Source organism: Suricata suricatta, chromosome 6 (genome assembly GCF_006229205.1).
Source record: "Suricata suricatta isolate VVHF042 chromosome 6, meerkat_22Aug2017_6uvM2_HiC, whole genome shotgun sequence".
NCBI classification, from domain to species: domain Eukaryota; kingdom Metazoa; phylum Chordata; class Mammalia; order Carnivora; family Herpestidae; genus Suricata; species Suricata suricatta.
Window position 1 is genome coordinate 101,157,477 of NC_043705.1, and position 22,710 is coordinate 101,180,186.

The 22,710-nt window shown below is 48.2% G+C and overlaps 2 protein-coding genes across 6 annotated transcripts in view; one reads left to right on the forward strand and one right to left on the reverse strand.

The window, feature by feature from the left end:
• The window catches only part of ADAM19 (ADAM metallopeptidase domain 19), an 85,232-nt gene extending 79,374 nt beyond the window's left edge, over positions 1 to 5,858 (forward strand). For all 5 annotated transcript variants that reach the window (XM_029942947.1, XM_029942948.1, XM_029942949.1 and 2 more), the window contains 2 exons: positions 1,419 to 1,571; positions 2,285 to 5,858. In XM_029942947.1, coding sequence (XP_029798807.1) covers positions 1,419 to 1,571; positions 2,285 to 2,338 — 207 coding nt within the window. In that variant the 3' untranslated portion in view covers positions 2,339 to 5,858. The remainder of the gene's footprint in view (positions 1 to 1,418; positions 1,572 to 2,284) is intronic.
• Positions 5,859 to 7,648: 1,790 nt separating this feature from the next.
• NIPAL4 (NIPA like domain containing 4) lies at positions 7,649 to 22,127 on the reverse strand. The gene is made up of 6 exons (XM_029942953.1): positions 21,813 to 22,127; positions 18,231 to 18,470; positions 14,953 to 15,009; positions 13,734 to 13,824; positions 11,075 to 11,235; positions 7,649 to 10,012 (listed from the first exon to the last, which is right to left on the reverse strand). Exons 1-6 carry the CDS (start codon positions 21,847 to 21,849, stop codon positions 9,384 to 9,386), a joined length of 1,215 nt encoding a protein of 404 aa, XP_029798813.1. The 5' UTR covers positions 21,850 to 22,127; the 3' UTR covers positions 7,649 to 9,383.
• Positions 22,128 to 22,710: the final 583 nt, after the last annotated feature.

Genomic DNA, 22,710 nt, shown 5'->3' on the forward strand with positions numbered 1-22,710 from the left:
GGTGATTAACTAGTTGTTACTTAACCTTCTAATTTCTGTATAAGTCTAATTACATGAAACAGAAGTTGGTGTTTTGATTTTTTACTTTGCTAGTCTGTTTGGAGTGTCATCGCAACTACTGTATTGTAAATGATGGAAAATAATTGCATATGTTAAAAAATATGAAACTTTATAAAGTAAAAAAAATAAAAATTTTAAATTAAAAAAAATAAATAAAATAAATAAAATTCAGAATTGGATGTAACCTTAAAAAAAATTTTTTTTTTTCTATTTGCTCAAGTGGTACACATATATGATCTTGTTAAAAAAAAGTTGAATGTTTTCCCTGGTTGATCCCCTTCCCCACTCACACCTCAACCTCTGCTGTCAATTTGGTTTGTATCCTTTCTGACTTTCTTCTGTATGTTTACGTTTATGTTCATGGTGGCACTGGGGGGGGGGAGGCACTTATTTTATGTAAACTGTCCTCTACAACTTGAATGTCAGCTTGGAATGACACTTGATCATTTTCCACCTTGGTTTTTATACTGGACCTTATTTTTTAAAGCACTGCTTTGTCACTATATAACTTTATTAACCTATTGATGGAAATTTTGGTTGTTTGTAATTTCTTTTGCAGTTATAAACAGTGTTGCAAGAAGCATTCTCGCAATTTCATTTTTGTGCCCCTTTGCAGATAGTAGGAAGTAGAATTATCAGATTGGAGAATGACCATTTCTAATTTTAAAAGATACTGCCAGCTTGCTCTCCAGAAAGGCTTTTTCCTGAGCATGTAAACACATATGCACTCAATTTCTTTTTAATGTTTTTTAAAATTTATGTATTTATTTTTGAGAGAGACTGAGCGTGAGTGGGAGAGGGGCAGAGAAAGAAAGGGGGAGAGAGAAAATCCCAAGCAGGCTCCACAGTGTCAGCACAGAGCCAGATATGGGGCTCAAATCCACAAAACCATGAAAGCATGACCTGAGCTGAAGTCAGGAGTTGGACCCTTAACCGACAAAGCCACCCAGGCTCCCCCACAATTTCTTCTTAAATAGAACCATACAGGGGTGCCTAGGTGGCTCAGTTGGTTAAGCGTCCAACATTGGCGCACAGATTCAAGTCCCACATCAGGCTCTGTTCTGTGCTGACAGCTCAGAGCTTAGAGCCTGCTTTGGATTCTGTGTCTCCCTCACTCTCTGCCCCTCCTCCACACTCACTCTGTCTCTCTCAAAAATATTTTTAAAAATTAAAAAAAAATAAAGACCATAAAGTATATCCTTTTTCTCATCTGATTTTGGTCTGTAATATTGTGGGAGCATTTGCTTTCAAACCGACCCCTCCGGCCCCTCCGGCCCCTCCGGCCCCCTCCTCCGGTCCCTCCGGCCCCTCCTCCAGCCCCTCCGGCCTTCGAGTGAGGCTTGTGGCTTTCTTCCCAGGGCGTCTCTAGGCCGCGGCCGCCACAGAAGGCACTCCCGGCTGACCCCGTGCCAGGCCGCAGGAACCTCCCCAGACCAGGTGGCCCCTCCATGCTGCGGCCCACTGCCACTAGCCCTCTTCAGTCCCGGCCTCTGGCCGCACCTGTCCCAAAGGTGAGTCTATGGAAACCCTCAAGATGTAAGCTGGAGTCAGAGGGCTCCAGGCGGCAAGAATGTGGCTGGGAAAACAGACTAATTTATGCTATTTTTGCAGGGATGAATTTCCAGAACAAAAGCCAGGGACCAAACCTTAGTGTTTCCTGGTACCGGCGTCACTATCCCTTGAATTAGGATTAGACTTTTTCTTTTTCATATGAAAGGTGATTCTTAGGAGTCTGAACTATGATGCCTTCAAACCTGGATCTGCAACTGGCCAGCCGAATGGCCCCGAGCAAATCATTCTTGAGTCTGTTTCCTTCTCTGGAAAGAGGCAGTAAGAAGCAGCAGTAGTCAGCCCCATCAGGCCGCTGTGAAGGTCCAGGCAGTTAGTTAAATAAACTGCTGGCTAGCGATAGGCTATTTACAAATGGTCCATCTTCTTCCCTCTTCCCTGGGGCTGATATATTCTCAGGCTGCCAGTCCTGGAAGTTGGGGCAGAGGGGAGGAGGCGAGGAAGCTGGCCAACTGCCCTGTTTCCCACCAGGCCTGGGAAATCTGTGGGCTGAGCTGCAGCTCAGGGTGGGGGCACCACACCACCTCGCCTCGCACTGGAGGGTTGATGGTCTGTCTATCCTGACGACCTGTCAAAAGTAAGAGGACAGCTTCCGTTGACCCCACTTCTTAGCAGTTAACTGATCTCTCTCTCTCCCTTATCTTTCTTTCCATAGTTTCCTGAATACAGATCACAGAGGGCTGGGGGGATGATTGGCCCGAAGATCTAGACCTGTCTAAAGGGGCTTCTGCCTTTCCTTGAGGACTTTGAACCCCTGCAAGGATCTGTGGCCATGGAACCTGGAAACAGCATGTCTGGCCACCTCCAAGCTCCTCCTCCCCTCTTTCCCTCCTTCCAGAACCACCACATCTCTGAAAATCTCCTTTGTGACTCAGTGCCTCCTCGGCTTCCTGGGAGGCCCAGAGAGACTACTGTCTGTCCAATGGCATCAAAGTGTTGTTTTGTGCAATATACTGCCCCAGGGAAGAGAGGGGAGAACACAGACGAGGACAAATGGAAGCTTCGACTGGCCCATCACCTCAGAGGTGCCGGGGAGGTGGTCTTGGGCTGTATGAGCATGTAGACCCAGCTGGGAAAAGTCCTATTCAGCCCCTCAGCCCAGGATTTAGCTTGGAGAAGCCATCCACCCATGTCCTATGGTGGAGGTTGTGCATGAGAGCTTTCCATTTCTTCTGTCTCCCTTGACAGTCCCAGGCTCGACAGAAGCTGGGCACTTACTCATCCCATTTAGCTCTGCGATTGAGAGGGGTCCGGCCAGCCTCCACTGTGGCCCTGTCCAGGGCTTGGTGGCCACATGTGAACAAGTGAAGTCCACTCCACTCCCACCAGTGTAAACCCCCACCCCCTCCTCATTCACACGGGTCGCCCTGACTCCAACAGGTACTATTTGTGGGCAGTATAGACAGCAGAGGGAGCACCAGGCTTGGGCCTCCTCTGAGCCAATGCCAAAGGTTGCGGCTCTCACCTCGGGATCTTTCTTGGTTGCCTTTTGTTTCCTTGTCTTAACAAAAGCCCAGCGATTTTGATTTCTCCCTTCAGAAATTTCTCCTTCCCCACTCAGACCTACCTAAGGTGTGGTGCTGCGGTGAGTGGGTCTTCAACAGTCCTAGCCTCCTGGAGACCTGGTGCTTGTGACTTACAAGTATAAGGGGTGGCCACTGGATTTCCTATGTGGTCCTCAAGGGTGTCCACTGGAAGAAACTCAGGCCATGGCTGTGGGGGTTGAAGCTTTTTATTCCACTGGGTTTTGTGACCTCAGCAGGGTGAGGGCGTCTTACCCTCTACTCCCTGGTGGAAATCTAAGGAAGGTCCTCAGGGATGGCAGCAAGGGGGGCAGAACCCCAGCCTGTCCCTAGGTCTGGTCGCTGATTGGAGGCACGGCAGTTGCCCCCTGAGCAGAGAGCTGACCTGTCTCTAGAGATCTGTAGAGAAGAGCAGAGGTCAGCAGTCTTGATGAAACAGAGTCGGAGCTGGGGCCACCAGGCTTTTTATCATTTACTTCCTTGTGTTCTTTCTTCTGGTCACTGCCTTTATCTGACCTTTACAGAAAGAACTTGGAGCAGCTGGGGAGATGCCACTGCATTGGGTACTGCCCTCCCCAGAGCAGGAAAGGAAGGCTATGTGGTGCTCTGCTAAATTGGACAACTTGTCACTGGAGAGGTTCTCCGGTGGCAGTCTCCCACCCCCAGAAGGGTGCTGTGCCGTCCCCACCTCCTGCAGTGAGCCGTTGTTCACGCTTGAAAACCTCAATGCAAGGAAGAAGCTTGAGCTTTTACTCCCAACGACCAACCCAGGGCCGCCTTACAGTTCTCTGCACACAACAGGTGTCCTATAGATGTTCTCGGGTTTTAGACAAGTTGGAGATTTGGAATGTGCCCCTGGGAACACACATGAGGTAGATTTAGAAAGATCTCAGGGAAATGAGGTTTGCTTCCCTCAGGTAGTCTGATATTCATGCGTCTGTCTTCCAGACAAGGGCCCTGGTTGATCCCCATCGTGTTTCCACCTTCCTTGCTGCCTGATTAGGTCCGGGGACAGCCTTCCATGTAATCGTGCTACTCCAAATGCCCCAGGCCTCAAGGCTGGGTTCCAGAAAAGTAAAGATGAAAATACCCTAGCAAAAAAAAATTACCCTCATGCCCACCCACATGCTTCACAGACGTTCCTGTGGTATGTCTAGCTTTTCTCCCACGTATCAGGAGGTCGAAGGCTCTGAAGTGAAAATGCCACAGCCCTGTGGCTGCATGAGTCTTTTGAACCTGAAATCCACCCTTCCCGGTACCATACAGAAAGAGCCGTGGGTTGTGTCTTCTTGTCTTTCTGTTTTTTGTTTTCCGTTATTTTAATACCACCTCTATCCCATAAAATTGTACTGTGAACTGGAAGAAGGTTGAATCGATGGAGACTTTTGGCAGCCAGTTCTATTTACTGTTTCACTTCTGGCTGTGTTTGGGGACTGAGAGAAGCCATATTAGAAGGCTGAGAGACTGCCCAGGAGCAAGACCACTGCGTGCTCCCTTTCCCCTCCTCTGCCCCTGTGCTGCTTTGAGGTGACAGATAAGAACAAACACGGCCTGAGGTTAAGAGGGACTTTATTGAAAAGTATTACTGCAAGGCGAGGCAAGGGGACTTGCATTCGGGGTAGGGTGCTGGCAGAAGGGAGAACGCTCAGGTGAGCTCCTATAAGATCTGCAAGTGTCTCACAGCTCATAAAGGGGTCTTTTATTTGCTAGGACAAAGTGGACTTGGCTAGAAAGAACCGCAGTTGAGGCATCCTTGCACTCAGCCTCTTTGGCTGGGGGGCGAGATGGGGGGCTGCTGTAGAAGGGTCTTGCACTGGCTCAGGCTGAGGGTGGGTCCTTAGTCAGAGTCTGGTGGAGACATGAGCATAGCTAAAGCTTGGTGGAGTTAACCAGCCCTTTGTCCATATGGAGCTGTATGTAAATCTTTTTAAAAGCTAACTTAGCTTGTCAGTTTTACAACCCTGTAAATGTTTTTCTTAAAAACCTGGGAGCCATCTCTGAAAAGTAAACCTCAAGGGACCACAAGGGAGCTAGCATCCCTGTCCCCCTGTCTCAGTGGGAGTTTTACGCAGGAGCTGACTTGCCATCGGTTGTTTTAGCCTTGTTTACTTCTCCCTTATATAAAAGCCCTTTTCTGCCGAAGTTCTGAGCCGCTTGCAGATCCTATAGTATCGTGGGAGCCTCTTCTCCACACCACAGTAGCTCCTTGCTGCCTCTTGCCGTAATCCTTTTGAATAAAACCTCCCCCTACCTATGTCCAAATTTGTTCTTTTTTGGCAAAGGTATGGAAGACTTGCATATTTTAAATGGGGGACCAGTTCTAAAGTCAGGATTGTGTTAAATTTGTGTATAACAGCTCTGCTGGCTACCCAAGAATGCCAAGGGAATGCCAACTGGAAAGGTGCCCCATCCCTAGGGAAGCTCGCTAAGAGGGGCTCTGCAGAATCCAAACCAGTGCCCCCAAAGCCACCCTTCTGCGCATCCTCTCACACCAATCGCTGTGTGTACATATGTGTCTGGGATCTAGGGCATGTGAATTTCCTTTTTATTTGGAGACTGTTCACGGAAAACAGATCCTCTTCTCTCTTGTCCACCTATTAATTGTTTACAATATTTGTACATCTATGCAAAATACTTGAATGGGCCATGGTGCCTTTTCCCCCCCTTGTTTGTATTTAATTAAAATAAATTGTCATTTGAAATGTTGTCTGGTTTGTCAATTCTTTCTTGTTGGTGTTAATCTCCTACTGCTCAGCCTGGCTAGGGTCCTTCCCATGAGGACTCCTCAGAGAGTTCCCACAGAGACCATCAGTTCATCTGTCAGGCCACAGTGGGAGACCCAAGGCCACAGCAAAGGGTTTTCCCATGACCAGGGAAAGGGCTGCTTATCTTTGTGCCTCGATGTAGGCTAGTCTAGTTTAATTAGGTTTGGGGTCACGAGAGGCATGAAAGAATGATCCTGGGATTTTCTGTTATGTTTCTCCTCATGCTACATTATTGCATTTGGAGACAGGGAAGACCCTCTGTTGGCCTCCTCATCTTGTTGCTAGGTAACACACACTTCAGAGAGAAGAGAGACTTGTTCAAAGTCTGTTGGGCTAGGTAGGCAGGTGCAGAGCCAAGGCTAAGGTTGGGTATGCTTTCTGACTCCAGAGCCCTATGTGATAACAACTCCCATCTATTTTAGTGCCTTTGAGTCCGCAGAAAGATCCCACCCCTATTCTCTCATTTGATCCCCACCTCGGTTTTGAGGTTCTCTAAGAGAGAATCATAATAACCATGATAGGAGGTAACATTTACTGAGTACTTAAATTATGCTAAGCATTGTATGTTACTCTCTGTATGTACATTACCTCATTTAATCTTCACAAAAGCCCTGGGAGAGGTTTGGCACCTGGTGATATTTCTCTAACTTCTCAGGATTTTGAGACTGCCTAAGGATATCAAATGCCTTTGACTACTAAAATGCCTCCTCCTGAAATCAGCCCCCAGCCAAACACCCCTGCCTGCCTAACACCTATCATCCAAACCAGCCACTGTGTCTACTCGGCCAGCCAGTCTCTGGGTTGGTAGTCATAGATTGATCAGCAGTGTAATACACAAAGCCTGGTTGGACAGACCTCGTTCAAATCCCAGCTCTGTTGCTTACTAGATGTATGAGAATGGATAAATGCCAGAACCCTGAGCCTCTTTTTGCTACACAGTGGGAGTAATACATACCTCACAAGTGTGGTCATTCATGAAGTGCTCTATGTGAAAGCACCCACCTGTGCCTAGCCCAGGCTAAACACTCAGAGACTGCTGACTCCATCAGTTTCCGAGTTGCCCTGATGAACATGCCAGGGTTTTATTAAGATCTGCTCTGGATTGAGAGTTGGCTCCTGAGAAAGTTTGGGCAAAGGACTTTGGAACAGTATTGTTCCTGTATTCAATAAATGATTTTATTAGTGCCAACTACGTGTTCAGCATTGAAAATAAGCAGCAAATAAAGACCAGCTCCCATGACGCTTATATCCATACAGGGGAAAGAGCACAGATCACAAGAAAAGGAATGAACAAAGTAATGCCAGACTTAGTCCTTCAGAGAGGCACACTGCCTGGTGGTTAAGACTACAGACTCAGAGCCAGATGTCAACGTTGACTCTTCCTGGCTGTGTGACCTTGGGCAATTACTTAACCTCCCTGAGACATTTTCATCTATAAAATGGGGCTTAAAAACATATCTACCTTGGAGGATTTGTGAGGACTTAAAGAATTCACATAAAGTTATTCATACTGTGCCTGGCTTCCACTATGGGCTCAGACATTAACAAGGGATGAATATCTTCAACTGTATTTCCCAAACAGCCTTTCTCACTGTAGTGAGGGTGTGGCCATGAAAGTTACTGTAGGGACTTACTTGGCAGTCACAACCCTCCAGAGATCGAGGACCAGCCCCCCAGCATTAGATAAGTCAGTTTAGTTGTTCTGTGTCCAAGGAAAGCCAAGACACAGTATCAAGTAAACATATCCAGAGGTCTTTATTCTTGACCCTGTAAACCACACTCTCAGGGCTCTTAGATTACTACCATTCTCCAGATCCAACATGTTGCATTGATTTTAGTTACAGACAGAAATCCACATTCATTAAAACCTGGGGATTTGAGGCTGGAGGTGCAGGAAGCTAGTGTGTTGGTCAGCTGAGCCTTTGGAGCTTCAAGGCCAACAAGAGTCTGGGCCGGGCTTGGCTGTGCTTAGGACATGGGACGTCAACACAGGACACAGGTATGGGGTTATACAGGGAAGGCTCTGCACCCACTTGGGGGCTGAGGATCAAGCCTTCCCCTCTTTATAGATATACTGGCTCTCTTCCCTTTCAGAGGCCCATCCACCAACGCCCACACTCTTGCAGCTAGAAAGAAGACAGGAAGGGAATTATATCTCTCTCTCTCCAGCTGCTCTTATTTTTTGAATGCTTCTGGCCAAATGTGAGGGGACCAAAGGCAGTCCCCAAAGCAAGTGGTGTTGGAGCAGCCATGACCTGAAGCTTCCCAAGGTGGACAGCTCATCAGTGGCATTGAGGACTTGGTGGCATCTAATCAACAGCCAGAAAGCACCCCGTGCCAAGCCTATACCCCACTTGGTCACAGAAGTTCAAAGCGGATCCCACTGCTCAAGCCTCTAAGGCTACAGCCCAGAAATTACCCAGAGTCCTTTCCACCTGGGTTCTTGGTTGGGCACCAGAGTAAACACAACGTTAGCCCTGGTTTCTGGAGGGCCTGTGGCTGCTTTCTGCCAAATCCTGATATTGCTCCTCATTCTCCCTGTCTCCCCAAATCATATTTTGGTTTACTCCTTGAGGAAAAGGAAAGTGCATTCTGCCAAATTCTATTTGGAAAGCCAGACTACTTTGAAGAGCAGTGCAAATGCTGTTCTCTTTCCAGAGGAAGGCAAAATGAAACACTGGGTTGGGCCAGCAGAGCCTGGCTGTAGAAGATCATTTTCCTTGTCATTTTGTTTTGAATTCTAAGGTAATTGCCCGAATGTCTCAGCGACAACTCCTTAGGAGAGAGAGAGACGGGACGAGGCAGGGATGGGGGTAGAGTGGACGGAAGCAAAGATGCTGACCTCCCAGCTGGAGTGCTCCGGGAATGGCGCTGGTGGAAATGTTCCCTGAGACATCAGGTGGTTTTCACAGTAAGAAGGTCAGCTGAGGTCATGCTGTTGTCTCCGAAGAGGAAGTAGCAAAAGCAGCAAGACATCTCACATTAGTTGTCAACTCTGGATAAGGAGGCATAACGAATTGTTCTCTGGGCCTCCGGGAGCCAGCTGCACTTCGTCCTTGGGCTGAGGAACGGGATTCAGTCTCAGGAGAACTAGCACTAAGGATTTCATGACAACCAGCATCTTGGGGAAGTTCTTGGCCTGTGCTACATTCAACGGGTCAAATTCTACCTTGTTCCCAACACAGAGATGGTACTGAGGAAACAAGTGGGAAGGGAGGTCCAAGGGACCTGCTGGCACCAATGTAAAGTAGGGTATTTGGTCACTGAGGCTGTTTCCACGAAGTTCTGCCACCACCGCTCACTGGGTAGGGACTTTTCTTCTGGAAACAGTGATGAGGTATAAATGAACATCTCAAGAAAAGAGAGCCCATCGGTAACAGTTGTGCTGAAAATAACCAGGTGGCTCTGAAATTGAGAAGTCAGTCTGTGCCATAGAGCTCATCTTCTCACTTATGTATTCCACGCTTTAAGAATGGATTATAAATACTTTGGGCTTCTCTTCTGGTGATGGGGTGCTGGAGAGTTCTATATTGTCCACAAGGACATTCTTATCTTCTAGTCTAATGACAGTGGGCTCAGGGGTGGGAGATGGAGTTGGGTTTTTGTGCATGTGGGGCAAGCTGGTCTGGCTGGTGTCCAGGTCTTTGAAAGCATGAAGCATGAACACACCTAGAATGATGGTGACAAAGCCAGAGAGGCTGCCCACAATGTCCACTGCAGACATGCTGTACCATTCTTTGAAGAGGATGATGGAGGAGGTAACCACAACCGTGGTGAAGAACACATAGTAGATGGGGAACACCAGGGAAGTATTAAAAATGTCCAGTGCCTTGTTCAGGAAGTTGACCTGAGTGCTGAGAGAAAGTGCCAGGATGAGGGACAGGATATAAGGGAGTGGGTGCCTCACAACTGGCATCCCCTGGAAGAAGTTCTTAATGGTGATGCCCAGACCCTTGACGGCAGACACAGAGAAGGACCCAATCACAGAGCAGATGATGATGTAAACGAGGATGTTCCTCTGTCCGTAGCGTGGGGCGATGACAAAGATGAGAATGAGGCAGAACACCAGCAGAAGCACAGCAAAGACGATGTACCCTTCGGAAGGTGCAAGAAATAGATAATCTGAGCTACAGAAGATGCAATGAGTATGTAGAACCCCTACCGATGGTGATGGCATGTAGCACCATGTAAGGTTAAGTCTTATGACACAAGTTTTTAATAATTTGGACAAGTTATTAATTAATCCATAAAACCTCCATTGCCTCATTTGTAAAACAGGGTTAAGAATAGGACCTTAAGAATAGGGCACCTGGGTGGCTCAGGTGAGAATCCAACTCTTGATTTTGGCTCATGATCTCAGGGATCACACCCCATGATGAGTTCCATGCTGAACATGGAGCCTGCTTGGGATTCTCTCTCTCTCTCTCTCTCTCTCTCTCTCTCTCTCTCTCTCTGTCTCTCTCTCTCCCCCTTCCTCTGCCCCTTTCCCCTGCTTTTGCTCACTCTCTAAAATAAATTAAAATAAAATAATAAGTTAAAAGAATGGGACCTTTCTCATAGAGCTTTTGTGGCAGGATTTAATTAGATAATGCATGCTACAAGTCTATTTCCCCCCAAGTTCATATGTTGAAACCTATTCCCCAATGTATTTGGACATGGAGCCTTTGGGAGGTGACTAGGTCATGAGGGTGGCCCTTCATAAATGGGATTAGTTACCTATAAAAGAGACCTCAGAGAGATCCTTCACCCCTTCCACCATGTAATGGCACAGAGAGAAGATGGCCACTTATGAACCAAAATCTACCAGGGCCTTGATCTGGGATTTCCCAGCCTCCAGAACTGTGAGAAATAAATCTCTGCTGCTTATAAACTACTCAGTCTATGACATTCTGTTATAGAAGCCTGAACATACTAAGACCATGCATAGTAAATATTTAGAACCATGCCTGGCACACAGTAAACACGTGTAAATGCCATCAATAATACACATCAGGCTGGGAAGCCTGTGAACTAACCCTAGGACCAACCCCCCAACTTTCTTTCTTTAGCTTCATTCTCCTCCAGGTGGCAGCACCTGGCATGGTCAGCACCCAGCCAGACCTCCCCCTGGATCCATCCCTACCAGTGTCTTCCTGCTCACAGGGGCTCGGAGCCTACCCGTGTCTTTCATCTTGGCAGCCATCTCAACGACGGTGGAGACCTTCTCTTCCTCGGGGGCGTGTATCACCATCACTGTGCTGCCGGCCACACAGATCACACAACCCAGCTTCCCCAGCAGATTTAGACTCTCTCCCAGGAAGTATGAGGACAGGATGGCACTGCATGTGGAAATAGGATACAGCAGTTAGAAGCCATACTTGTCCCCGTGTCCTGAAGGAAAATGGAGGCTGAGCAAGCTCTCATGAAAAAACAGAGCAGGACTCACTGCTCTCCTCCAAAAACACATTTGAAATTGAAACTTATATAGGGGAGGGCTATGGTGTGTGCTGGAGGAATCAACGTACGTGTGGGTTTCTTTCATTTTTAGAGACTGAAAGGATCCCCAAACACAAGAACAGGAAAAGTCCTTCAAAGCACTCTTGTCTAACCTCTTACCAATGAGTACACCTTCTCTTAACATTACAGACTACTTTCAGGCATGGCTTGTCTTGTAAACCACTGGTGGGAAGCAGCCCGCCCCTTCACAAGGCAAGTGAATCTACTGTAAGTTCATTCTAATTACCAAAACTATGGTAATTTCTACCTTTGTCCTATTTCTATTCCTTGAGCCATACGGAACAAACCGATTCCTTCCTCTATTTGTATATGTCAATATGAACAACCACAATGACCATTATAAGCACTGTATCTCGGGCATATATATTACATACTAGGTATTATGCTAGGAATTTTCTACTTATTATCTCTCACATCTCACAACTCTTTGAGAAGTAAAATATACTATCCCCATTTTATAGATGAGAAAACTGAGTCTTATAGATGCTAAAATAACTTGGCAAGGTCATTACAACTGGTAAACAGCAAGACCAGGATTGTAGCTGAATTTCTCTCTAATTATAAAGCCTACGGTTTCTCCTCTATACCTCATTGAAGGGATTTCTTGTGACTTCTCTGTGGGTTCTCTTTTCTGAGCAAAACAGGTCCAGGTCCTTACTATTCCTTGGTGATGTGATTTTCATTCCCCTCACATGCTCAGAATGAGCTGGCAGAGGTGAGGGAAGAAGGGAGGGAAATTGGGCAAGACCGGGATGATCTCACGGCAGGTTTCTATTTCCTTGCAAAGGCAACATTAGCTTAGGGTAAAAATCAGTTGGCTAACCTAGGAATGAATTACTTCCCCATATCCTGGTTAAAGATATAAAGAGAGGGGAGATTAATGTTCAAGCTCCTTTAAGGTCTTCCATCTTGCCTCTAAAACCACCAAAAACGTTTTACCGCAACGTGTGTTCTGGTGGCGTCAGCACCAGCAGACATCACACGACAGCATACTCCCCTCCTCTCCCAACTTCCTGGGAGTGGGAATCTGTAAATTAATCAGATACACGATAGTAGCATCACAGCTCCATCAGCCAACTGTACAATGTGAGTCACGGTTCTGTTTGTGTTTGATTGTGTAAATGTTACAAAATTGTCATCACGATGGTGAAACAGAATAGGAAATCCCGGGCCCTGGGTGTGGTTGGCTGGGCTTTACCAAGGCTCCCGGGGTAAGCCAGTAATCACGGCCAGCCTCAGCTGGGGCTCCAAGATCCCCACAGAGGAACTCTGCTTATACCTCAAGAGGAATGAGGCAATGGGAAGCACACATATTTAGTATCGATTATTTTAAAAACTACCAGACGTCTGTGAGGCAACATGGTTTAGTAGCTGAGTACGTGGTCTTTGAAATCCGACTGCCTGGCTGGGAACCCTGGCCCAGCTGCGTAGGACCTGCGTGACTTTGACCAAGTTGCTTAACCTCTCTGAGCCTCGGGTCTCCCCTACTTTCTAGTTAGTAGAGATGCTGTCAGGATTAAATGAGTTAATGCATGGAAAACATTTAGAACATTGAGCACATAGTCAGCCCTCACACATGTTAGCTATGGTTATTCTGCACTGCCTGTTCTGTACTATGCACTTTTTTTTTTAACATTTATTTATTTTTGAGAGACAGAGAGTGAGCAGGAAAGGGGCAGAGAGAGAGGAAGGCACAGAATCTGAAGCAGGCTCCAAGCTCTGAGCTGTCAGTACACAGCCCAACACGGGGCTTGAACCCACAAACCGTGAGATCATGACCTGAGCCCAAGTCAGACGCTTAACCAAAGGAGCCAGCCAGGTGCTCCTGTACTATGCAATTTCTGTGCATCATTTCATTTAGTCCTTGAAGCAATGCCTTCAGGTAGGTAGTATTAGCATCCCCACTGAGCAGATAGGGAAATTGAGGCTTAGAAAAGTTAAATTACTTGCCCATGGTAATGTAGTTACTAAATGGCAGAGCTAAGGTCAGAATTCTGGGAAAGCTAATTTAGAGTTCATGCTTTTTAACCTGTATGCTGCTACTAATGAGACAGCCAGCTTGGTAGCAGTGGAAGGCCTTCCAGCCTTGGGTTTGGGTTTGGTCTGCCTTTCTATTGCCCAGTCATTCGAGAAGATTCTAGAGCAACTGGCAGAAAAGAATTCACGGATCAGGAGCTCTGAACAGCACAGCGCCTTTCTGGGAGCTAGGATCAACCCACAGCCCTGACTGTAAGTGGCAGTTTACCCCAGTAGGCAGTTCCAGACCTCAACAAACTGAAAATAGGAAGGAGGCAGAGATAGCAATAGAGGTAACAATAACCTTATGAGGACACTCAGCGCTCCCAGAGGCGTGACAACTGTCGCAGGAGCAAATGCGTAGGCCCCGAAGTTGGCAACCTCTCCAGCAGCCACTAGGAAATTAAGGGAGAAAAGAGAGTAGTATGGCTTTGATGCACCATCTCAAGCCCAACTTGACCTGGGTAGAAACAGCTTCATTCAGTGGTCAGTCATTCACAGAGTCCCAGACCATGATCCTTATGCTCTCCTCATGGCCTATCTGATCAGAAGGTCGGGCCCAGAGTATCCTGACCAAATCCTTCCATTTTAGATGGGCAAGCTAGGCCCAGAGTCCAAGGTCACAGGGCATGTTTGTGCAAGGACACCTTCTTGCTCTTGAGGTCTCTTGGCTTCTAGTCCAGGCACGGTTAAGGGTAACTCAGGGACTGCTGATATTTCATCTGTATATATGAGATAAGTTCTGGAAGTTCTAGAAAATGTTAATTATCAAATAAAGAAACATTTAATTATTGGTTCTCTGGGTTGGTCATGAGGCCATCTTTCCCAGAGTGACAGGCAGGCGGTTAGAAAGTCTGACATTCCCAAGGGGCCTAATTCTCTGCATTTGACTTTGTAGTTTTCAGACTCCTGCATTTTTCTGTCTCTGCTGGTAGAGAATAACCTGGGTCTGCCCTATGAAAGTGGATGATGAATGTGATAGCCCTGGGGTCAAAACCTGACTTATAAATAAAAAGCTAGCTAATTTTCCATTCAAAAGAATTAGGGTTTGAAAGCCAGAGAAGGTGGGTGGAAAACGGGGAAATGTGTGAGTGTGCAAATCTGGGCAAACTGTAAGTGGCAGCCCAGCCAGCCACGTTCTGAAGTGAGCCAACACACTGCCTGTGGAATGGGAAAATTGGCTGAGGAGCCGAGTCCAAGAGACTCCAACTGGGCGTGATAACTCTCTGTTTCAAGGGAAGTTGAGAAAGGACATCTTTATCATTACCAGCTCTCTACAAACCTCTCTGGGGTTCAGTGTTTCATGGATGAAGGTTGAGAAAGTGATCTGAAATACAGGTAAGATGGTCAACTGCAAAGATGGTCAAGGTTTTCCCCTTGGGAGTCTGGGTCTCAGAGTCACACTTTGCACAATGGAGACAGGAATGCCCTCTCCTTTCACCTCCTTTCACTTCCGCCCCTCCTTTCACCTCCGCCTCTGCCATCAATGGGTCACTGTTGTTAGTAAGAAAGAACCGACTTACTGGTGAGGAATCCAGCCCACCACATGGCGTCCTTCAGGTAGCCATACCCTCCATCCACTGTAGAAAGGAATGGACACACAGTTAGTGCTTGGCCATGCTCTCTCAGGCACTTTTCCTATCTCTACCTTCACTCCCCAGTCTCGAAGGGTTCAATATATGTTAGCTGGTTAGTCCTCTGAGCTTGCTTCTGGGTCCCCTCCTGGGTGAGTTTATCCATTCCCCAGATTTTAAATACCATCTTTATGCAGGTATCCTTATTTCATATATGTATACTGATCCTTTCTTTGGAGCCCAGATGTATGTTCAATTGCTTAGTTGACATCTCTTCGATCTGCTCCAGACATCCCAAACTCTGTCTTAAATAGAACTCTTGATTTTAAATGTTTGCCACCCACCCACCTACCAAATGAAACTCAGTAAGTGGTACCTCGATGTACCCAGTTGCTTAAGCCACAAACCAAAGAATCACTCTTGACCCTCTCACTCCCCCACCTTCTGCATCCCATCCATATTGCTGATTCCCTCTCCAAAGAGCATCTCACATGTGCCCATTCCACTGCCACCACCTGACTCCAAAGCACTACCACCTCTGGCCTGGGCTGAGGCAATAGCCCTTCTATGGTTCATCTGGTACTACTCTCACCCCCCCCTTTATAACCCACTGCCTTCATAGCAGCCAATGATCATTTAAGACTGTATATCATATTGTCACCCCTCAGCTTGCAGCAGGCCAGTGGCTTCCAAATGCTCAGAGGATAAAGACCAAAATCCTAAACAAGCCAGTTCATAGTTTTGACCCTGTTCACCTCTCCAAAGGCATCTCCTACCACTCTTCTTACTAGTATCTAGTCCCTCAGGCTTTCTTTTAGTTCCTCCAAAATGATGAGCTCTTTTTGGGTGTAAAACCTTTGCATGAGCTTTTCCATGTTGGGAACCTCTTCTTAATGATATTTGCTTGTATATATTTGCTCACTCTACAGGACTTTGCTTGAATGTTGCTTCCCCTAAGATGTGCTCTGTGACTCTATTATCTCTGTTATTTCTTCTCAAGATTCTCTTTCATCACACCCAGCTCATCTCCTTCATGACATTTATTTATAATTTGAATTAATGTATTTATTTTCTGGCATAACTCCCACTAAAATGGAAACACCAGGAAGTCAGGAATTATGTTTGCCTTTTTCACATGATGGACTCAGAGCCTGTCACATAGTTAATACTCAATAGTATTAGTTAAGATGATGATGATGATGATGATAATGGTAATAGATGGGTTTTAGACAGTTTCGTGAAAATCCAGAGATTATATGTCACTTTTTGTAAATGCCCATTTTTCTAAGAAGGTCTTTAGATTTCATCAGGTTCCTAAAGGACTCAAGATCTTCTATAAAAGTCAAGAGCACTGAGAGCCTTTTGCTCTAAGTGTTGAAATCTCATTAGATAAGGAAATACAGATTGGAGGAAAAAAGGGATTTGTATCAGTGATATCTACCCTGTCTTCTCTTGGCATAAGAAAATCTCTTTCTGGCACTTTGGGAGGTCTCTGGCCTTTTGAACACTTGCCCAGAAGTGAAGGATAGAGCAACAAAGACCATTGCTCCTGACTTCCTCCCCACATCTCACAGCTTTCCATTTCAGAGGGTACCTGGCTCCAGACCTGGGTATCCAACTGCCTGGTGGGCCATGCCAGGTAGATAAGAGTAATACCAGTACTTGCGCTGACTCTGTGCCAAGCATCTTTGTAAACACACTGCCTCTCTTCACAACAGTACTAGAGGCTGGAACTCCTCTTATCCCCATTTTACAGATGAGGAAACTGAGGCACAGAGAAAGCACTTTCCTTCCCCAGGATCACATCGCTAGGAACTGGAGAACTGGAATTAGAGCCCCAAGATTCTGCTTCCAAAGTAAAGTGTCCCACAGAGCACTACCCTGAACATGCCCAAACTTGAACCATCATCTTCCTATAAACCTGCTCTTCCTGCATTCTTTATCACAGAAAACAGCACCCTCATCTCCACAGTTGCTCAAGTCAGAAAGCTGAGTCAGCCTCGACTCTGTTTTCACCATCCCCTGGGAGCCAGTTGACACTAAACCCAGAAAGCTCTCTCTGGACTCTACCGCTGTCTCCGTTCCCAGGTGTGAGTTGTGCAGTCTCTCTCCCCTAACTGGTCTCCTAGGCGCCAGTCTTGTCTCCTAATCCACTGTCCACCCGGCAACCAGGAATCTTTTCAAACTGTAAATCAAACTATGTCACTCCCCTTCCCGAAACCTTTGTCACTTATGATTGCACCCAAACTCCATAACCCAGTTTACAAGACCCTTCACGATCTGGCCCATCCCCCATCTCTTACCCCTCCATGCTCCAGCCATCCCGAACCACTTCCAGCTTCTAATATCACTCATCCTCTCTCACGTCTGAGTCTTTGCATTTGCTGTTCCTTATGCCTGGAACACCATGTCTTCCTCTTTTCCCCAACCACCTTGCCATCTCATCATTTAGGCCCCAGCTTCCAGATCACCTCTTATAGAAAACATCCCCTGACCTTTCAAGCCTGGGTTTTACATGCCCCTCCAAAATATTCCCAGAGCATTTTGTATTTTCCCCATGACGGACAGCAAATAACATACTATGGAGCAATTGCCTATTGACTTGCCTGTGTCTCCACTCAACTCAATGCCCCACAGAGCAGTGTGTCCCCATGTCCACCAGGGCATATGGCACATGGCAGGTTTGCAGTGAATCATGATTAAATAAATGAATTCCTTTACACGTATTTCCTTTTCTTCCAGAATATTTTCACAGATAAACACCTTATTGCCAAACAAATAAGTCCCTTGTGGAGAGAGACCCATAATTATCTTGTAACCTGTAGGGGCTCAGTGTGATAGACTGTTAGGGCGCACCAGTGTGCAGACTGTTCTGGGCAGAGGTATTTGCATTCCCATTTTGCAGAGAAGTTGAGCCTTGTCTATGATGACCTAGTAAGAAACAAAACTGGACCAGATCTGGGGTTTCTGATTCTTGACCATGAGACTTTTTCTTATCTGCACCCCAATTAACTTATCTTGAAACTCTCTAGAAATGTTGGATTTTAAAGGAGCATGTCCTGTTGGTGGATTGGATTCCCAGCGGGGGTTGACAATGAGCCTTTTGTGACCATTTAGGCCAGGCCCTCAAACTCCTGCAGTGGCTCCCCATGAAGGCAGGTGCGCAGGACTGGCCAAGGGCTCGTCTGCCCAGCACCCTCTGCCAGCCCTCCTCCTCAGGCCCCTACCAGCCCGTGTGGCCCCCGAGGCCACCAGTCGCTGAAGGCCTTTCTTCTTGAGGATGACGCTGCTGCCGATGAGGAAGCTGGACAAGAAGGCCAGGCCCAGACCAATGTAGAAGCTGTAGCTCTGCCGGAACCGCTCCTTCCAGCTGTTAGAGGTGACATTGCTGAGCGTCGGGGGGCTGAAGTCACCGACGATCTGGCACAGGACTTGTTGGGAAGAGCAGTAAAGGGTGATCAGGGAACCTGGACAAGAAGACCATGGTAAGAGAGTCAGGCTGGGGACATTTGCATGCTTTCAAGATACTGGAATTCAGACCCCACACTTCAGCTTCCAAGGCCCACACGATGGGCCTCCACCTAACAATCAGTTAACACTCACTGAGTGTGTACTCCAGGCTATGGGCTTTATTGGCATGAACTCATCCAATTTTCATAACCATCTGTCCGATAAGTGCTGCCTTGAATTCCTATTTCATAGATGTGGAAATGGAGGCTATGAGACGTCAGGCACCCTGCCTAAGAACACAGGCGGTCTGACTCCAGAACTCCAGCACATAACCCCGAAGGTGCACTGATGCCCCCCACATCCAGCAGGGCTCTGCAAGCTCTCAGGCATCATTGACTCCAGCCTCCCGCCTTCCACAGGCCTCTGGACCTCCAGCAGCTCAGGATCACATAGCAATTCGCTCCTCAGAGGCCTCTTCACTTCCAAATCCCTACCTTGGGCCGTAGCAGAGACTCTGGACAGGTAACATGAGGGGGTGAGGCCTGAGAGTCCATAGCCCCTTCTAGGCCTGAAGATGGCCAAATAGAAGCATCCTGTTTGCTAGAACTGCCCATTCCCAGGCCAGATTCTAAAATGTCTGGTGCTGACAGTCAGTGGCTGGGGCCTTCTTCAGGCCTCAGAGGCATTGGCATCCCTGTCACTCCTTGTGGAATCTCTTTAGTTTGCTTTCCAAGTCCTTGAGATTCTGAGCGTCTGAATCAGCCCTCGTGCCCCAGAACCAGCCAACCTTTGCTTGCCTTTATGGCACAAACACCAAGGACAACAGGACAAACTTGGGCCTGAGGGGCAGACCCTCAGTCAGAAGAGCTAAGCTGCCCAAGTTCAGTGAAACAATAAAATAATCCTCCAGCACCAGCATCCACATGATCCTCTACTCTGAGGCTTTGCATGAACATTCCTACCATCGAAACAACACAGTGATCATGTCCATGGTTTTGGCTGGAGAAACTGGGGCCTTGATAAGTTTGGTAACCTGAGTAAGTCTACACTGGTGGTAATAAGTGAAGCCAAATTGCCCCCCCCCCCCCGCAGCCCGTATGATGCCGAAGTCATGCTCTTAAGTACCACACATACCCCACAGAGCAGGCAGCAAGGGCAGGGTGGGGTTTCCTTGGCCTCTTGAAGGTTATTTTAAAGTATGAACTTGTTACTAACATTTAAAAATCTGATTTCCTGGGGCACCTGGGTGGCTCAGTCAGTTAAGCATCTGACTTCAGCTCAGGTCGTGATCTCACAGTTCATGAGTTCAAGCCTTGTGTGGGGTTCTGTGCTGACAGCTGAGAGCCTGGAGCCTGCTTTGGATTCTGTGACTCCCTCTCTCTGCCCGTCCTCTGCTTGCACTCTGTGTGTGTCTCTCTTTCTCAAAAGTAAATAAACATTTAAAAAATTTAATAAGACTCCAATTTCCCATGAAAATTCAGCTGTTGGCCTGCCTGTGTTTATCTGGTCAGGTACACCTTCCCACAGCCGACGACTGGCTGCCGCTGAGAGGTTGCCCCTTAGGAAATGCTCCTTGCAATTCCTCAGAGTCCACACCTGGCTCCCTTCAGTCATTCTGGTTATGTGTTCAGCCCCTGTAGGCGTCTGAGTTTGTGACCTCTGGTGGTCGAAGGTCTTTTTCAAACTGTGGGTCACCAAGCTCCAGGCTGCTGTGTCAAGGCTGTAAGCCTGGGCCGAGTTCTCCTCATACTAATTACAACTATAGGCGATCACTAGATGGGCCCCAAAGTCCAAAGTCATGCAGCTCTGGCTTTGGTGTGTCTGGAGGATAGAGTGGCATCTTGTGGAATAAGGTAAGGACAATGTTGGCCTGTCTTCCATGGCACAGGATGGTCTGCCTAACCCTCTCACTTGCAGCTGGGAAAACTGGGGCCCCGAGAAGGGGCCTTGCTTGAGTTTCCCAAAAACCTAGTGGCAGAGCTGGGCCTGGAACCCACCGGGGGACATCCATGTGTCTTTTGTAGTGGGAGATCTCTCTTCCTGACACCTGTGTCACAATCAAGAGATGAGACAGGAAGCCATTTCCATCCCTAATGAAATTTGGTCTAACCTCTCACTCCTGTTTCTCAGCTCAGATAGTCTAGTCTGGAGAGTTCCCTGAAACTCAGGAAATGAGCCAGAGCCTGGGAGGACATGGGCATAGGAAGGTGACTCCCAAGAGGAAGGCCAAGCCCATCCCCAGGCCCTCCACCTGCCCTCCTGAAGGTGCGCCTCCAGGAGGTGGAGCCAAAGGGTGAGGTTGTCTGTTCTGGGGAGGTCTGAAGCACCTACAGGCACAGCACCTTCCACTGAATGAAGTTTTCCCAGAGGGACAAAAAGAAAAAGGGAGGGCTGATGGCCAAAGGGCATCCAGTTCTGAGGAGGATGCTCACCAGACAAGCAGGTGTTGGGCTCGGTGATTCCAGCTTCTCTTCCAGAATATGCTAGGGCTGGGGAACATATTCTTCCCCAGGGGAAGGTGACGCTGAAAATGGGCTGCATTGTTGGTCAGGAGACCAAAGCTTGCCAACACCCAAAGAGCTGGCTTTGAACACTGGGCTGGAGAAAAGAAGTTAGAGAAACAGGGCTAGCTGACAAGTTACAACTGCAAGAGGAGGTAGGAAAATGGAGACTCCGCAGAAGAAGAGTACAGTAGTCTGAGTACAGGTTTTAGGATCCAAGGGCTCTAGTTTTATATTCCACTTCCCCCAGTGGACCGGTTTAAGCAAGTCATCAGGCTTTTTAGAGCCTCAGTTTCTTTCTCTCCAGGACAAGGCGAGGTGATAATATCTACTTGCTCTCTAGAGTTAAGGATACATGAAGTAGCCTAGTCTACCACCCGGTTCCCAGCAAGAACTCAATGTGAAGTTAAAGGTCTTTCCTTTATCCCTTTCTGGGTTCTTTCCTTCCTATTCCTAAAAGGTGTGTGTGGGTTTGGGGGTGATGAGTCACTGCGCCCTTCTCCCTTGCCCCAGGGAGACAGGCAGACCTGGGCAGGTACTAGAATCTGAAGTGACTATATATGAGAAACAACCATGAACCCCCTCCCCCTCTGGTTGACCAGCTGCAAGCAGTGATGCCCGCCTCCGCCACCTCCTGTCCCCAAGCTGCCCCTTTCCTCCCCTCCCCCCTTCAGCTACCAGCTCCGAAGATGGGTCAAGTCAACTGGAACCCTGTTTTCGCCCCAAGACTAGCCAGAGCGCGAGTCACGCTGACCCCACCCCCACCCCCACCCCTACCCCGTTTGGGCCCGGGAGGGAGAGGACGCGAAGGAAAGGAGCGGCGGGGAAGGGAAGGCGCGAAGCGCGGCGGGCACGCACCATTCTGGCAGCTGCTGTTGTTGGCCGGCAGCTCCATGGGCCCTGCGCGTACGGACCGACGCGCGGGCTGCTGGCGCCCCGGGTTCCCCGGTTCCGGAGCAGGTGGCCGAGTCTCGTCCCCGGCGTGGTCGGCTTGCCAGAGGCTGACGGGGTCGGCCCCAGGGGTGGAGAGAATGACGCGCCCCAGAGCGGGACGGTCCCCGGGGAGGAGTCACCCAGAGTCTTGGGCAACTCCCTGGGCCGGGGGCCGGCGCTTGAGCAGCCGGCAGAGGGGCGCACGCCCTCTCGGGGTGCGGAGGCTGCCGCGCTCCGGGAGACGGAGTCACCGCGTCGCGCCCCCGGCCGGAGGCAAGGGGGCGGGTCCCCCGGCTCCGCCCCTCCGCCAAGCCGGGACTGCACCCGGTTGTGTCCCCAGTGCCAGAGAAGGATCCCGAGACGATGGGAGAGGAGGAAATATTTCTGGCAGAGGAAGAAGTGGGAAGGTGGGGTTTGGAAGAGGCGCTGCTGCCAGCTGGAGCCATCTGGGGCCGGGATGGGGTCCAAGACCCTGAGTTTTTTCCTTCCTGCTTGGCTTCCTGGCTTCTTCCTTCCCTGCCTCCTGCCTCCCTGTCTTGTTCATTCATTCAACATGGGTCTGATCTGTGCGGGGCACTAGCACACAACAGGCACATAGTAAGCAGGTGCCCAATAAATGGTGAGGAGGTGTCTGTGGAAGGAATGGATGATAGAAGCTTGGTAAGTTGAATGAAAGTGTATTTCTTCTTCCAAGTGATTGGAGACCAAAATGAGTCAGACATATTCTCTGTCCCTGGAGAACCTTATATATTAATGAGAAAAACAAAATGGGATCTACTACTACCTAGAAACGGGTGTCTTCCAAATCATCATTAAAAGAAAA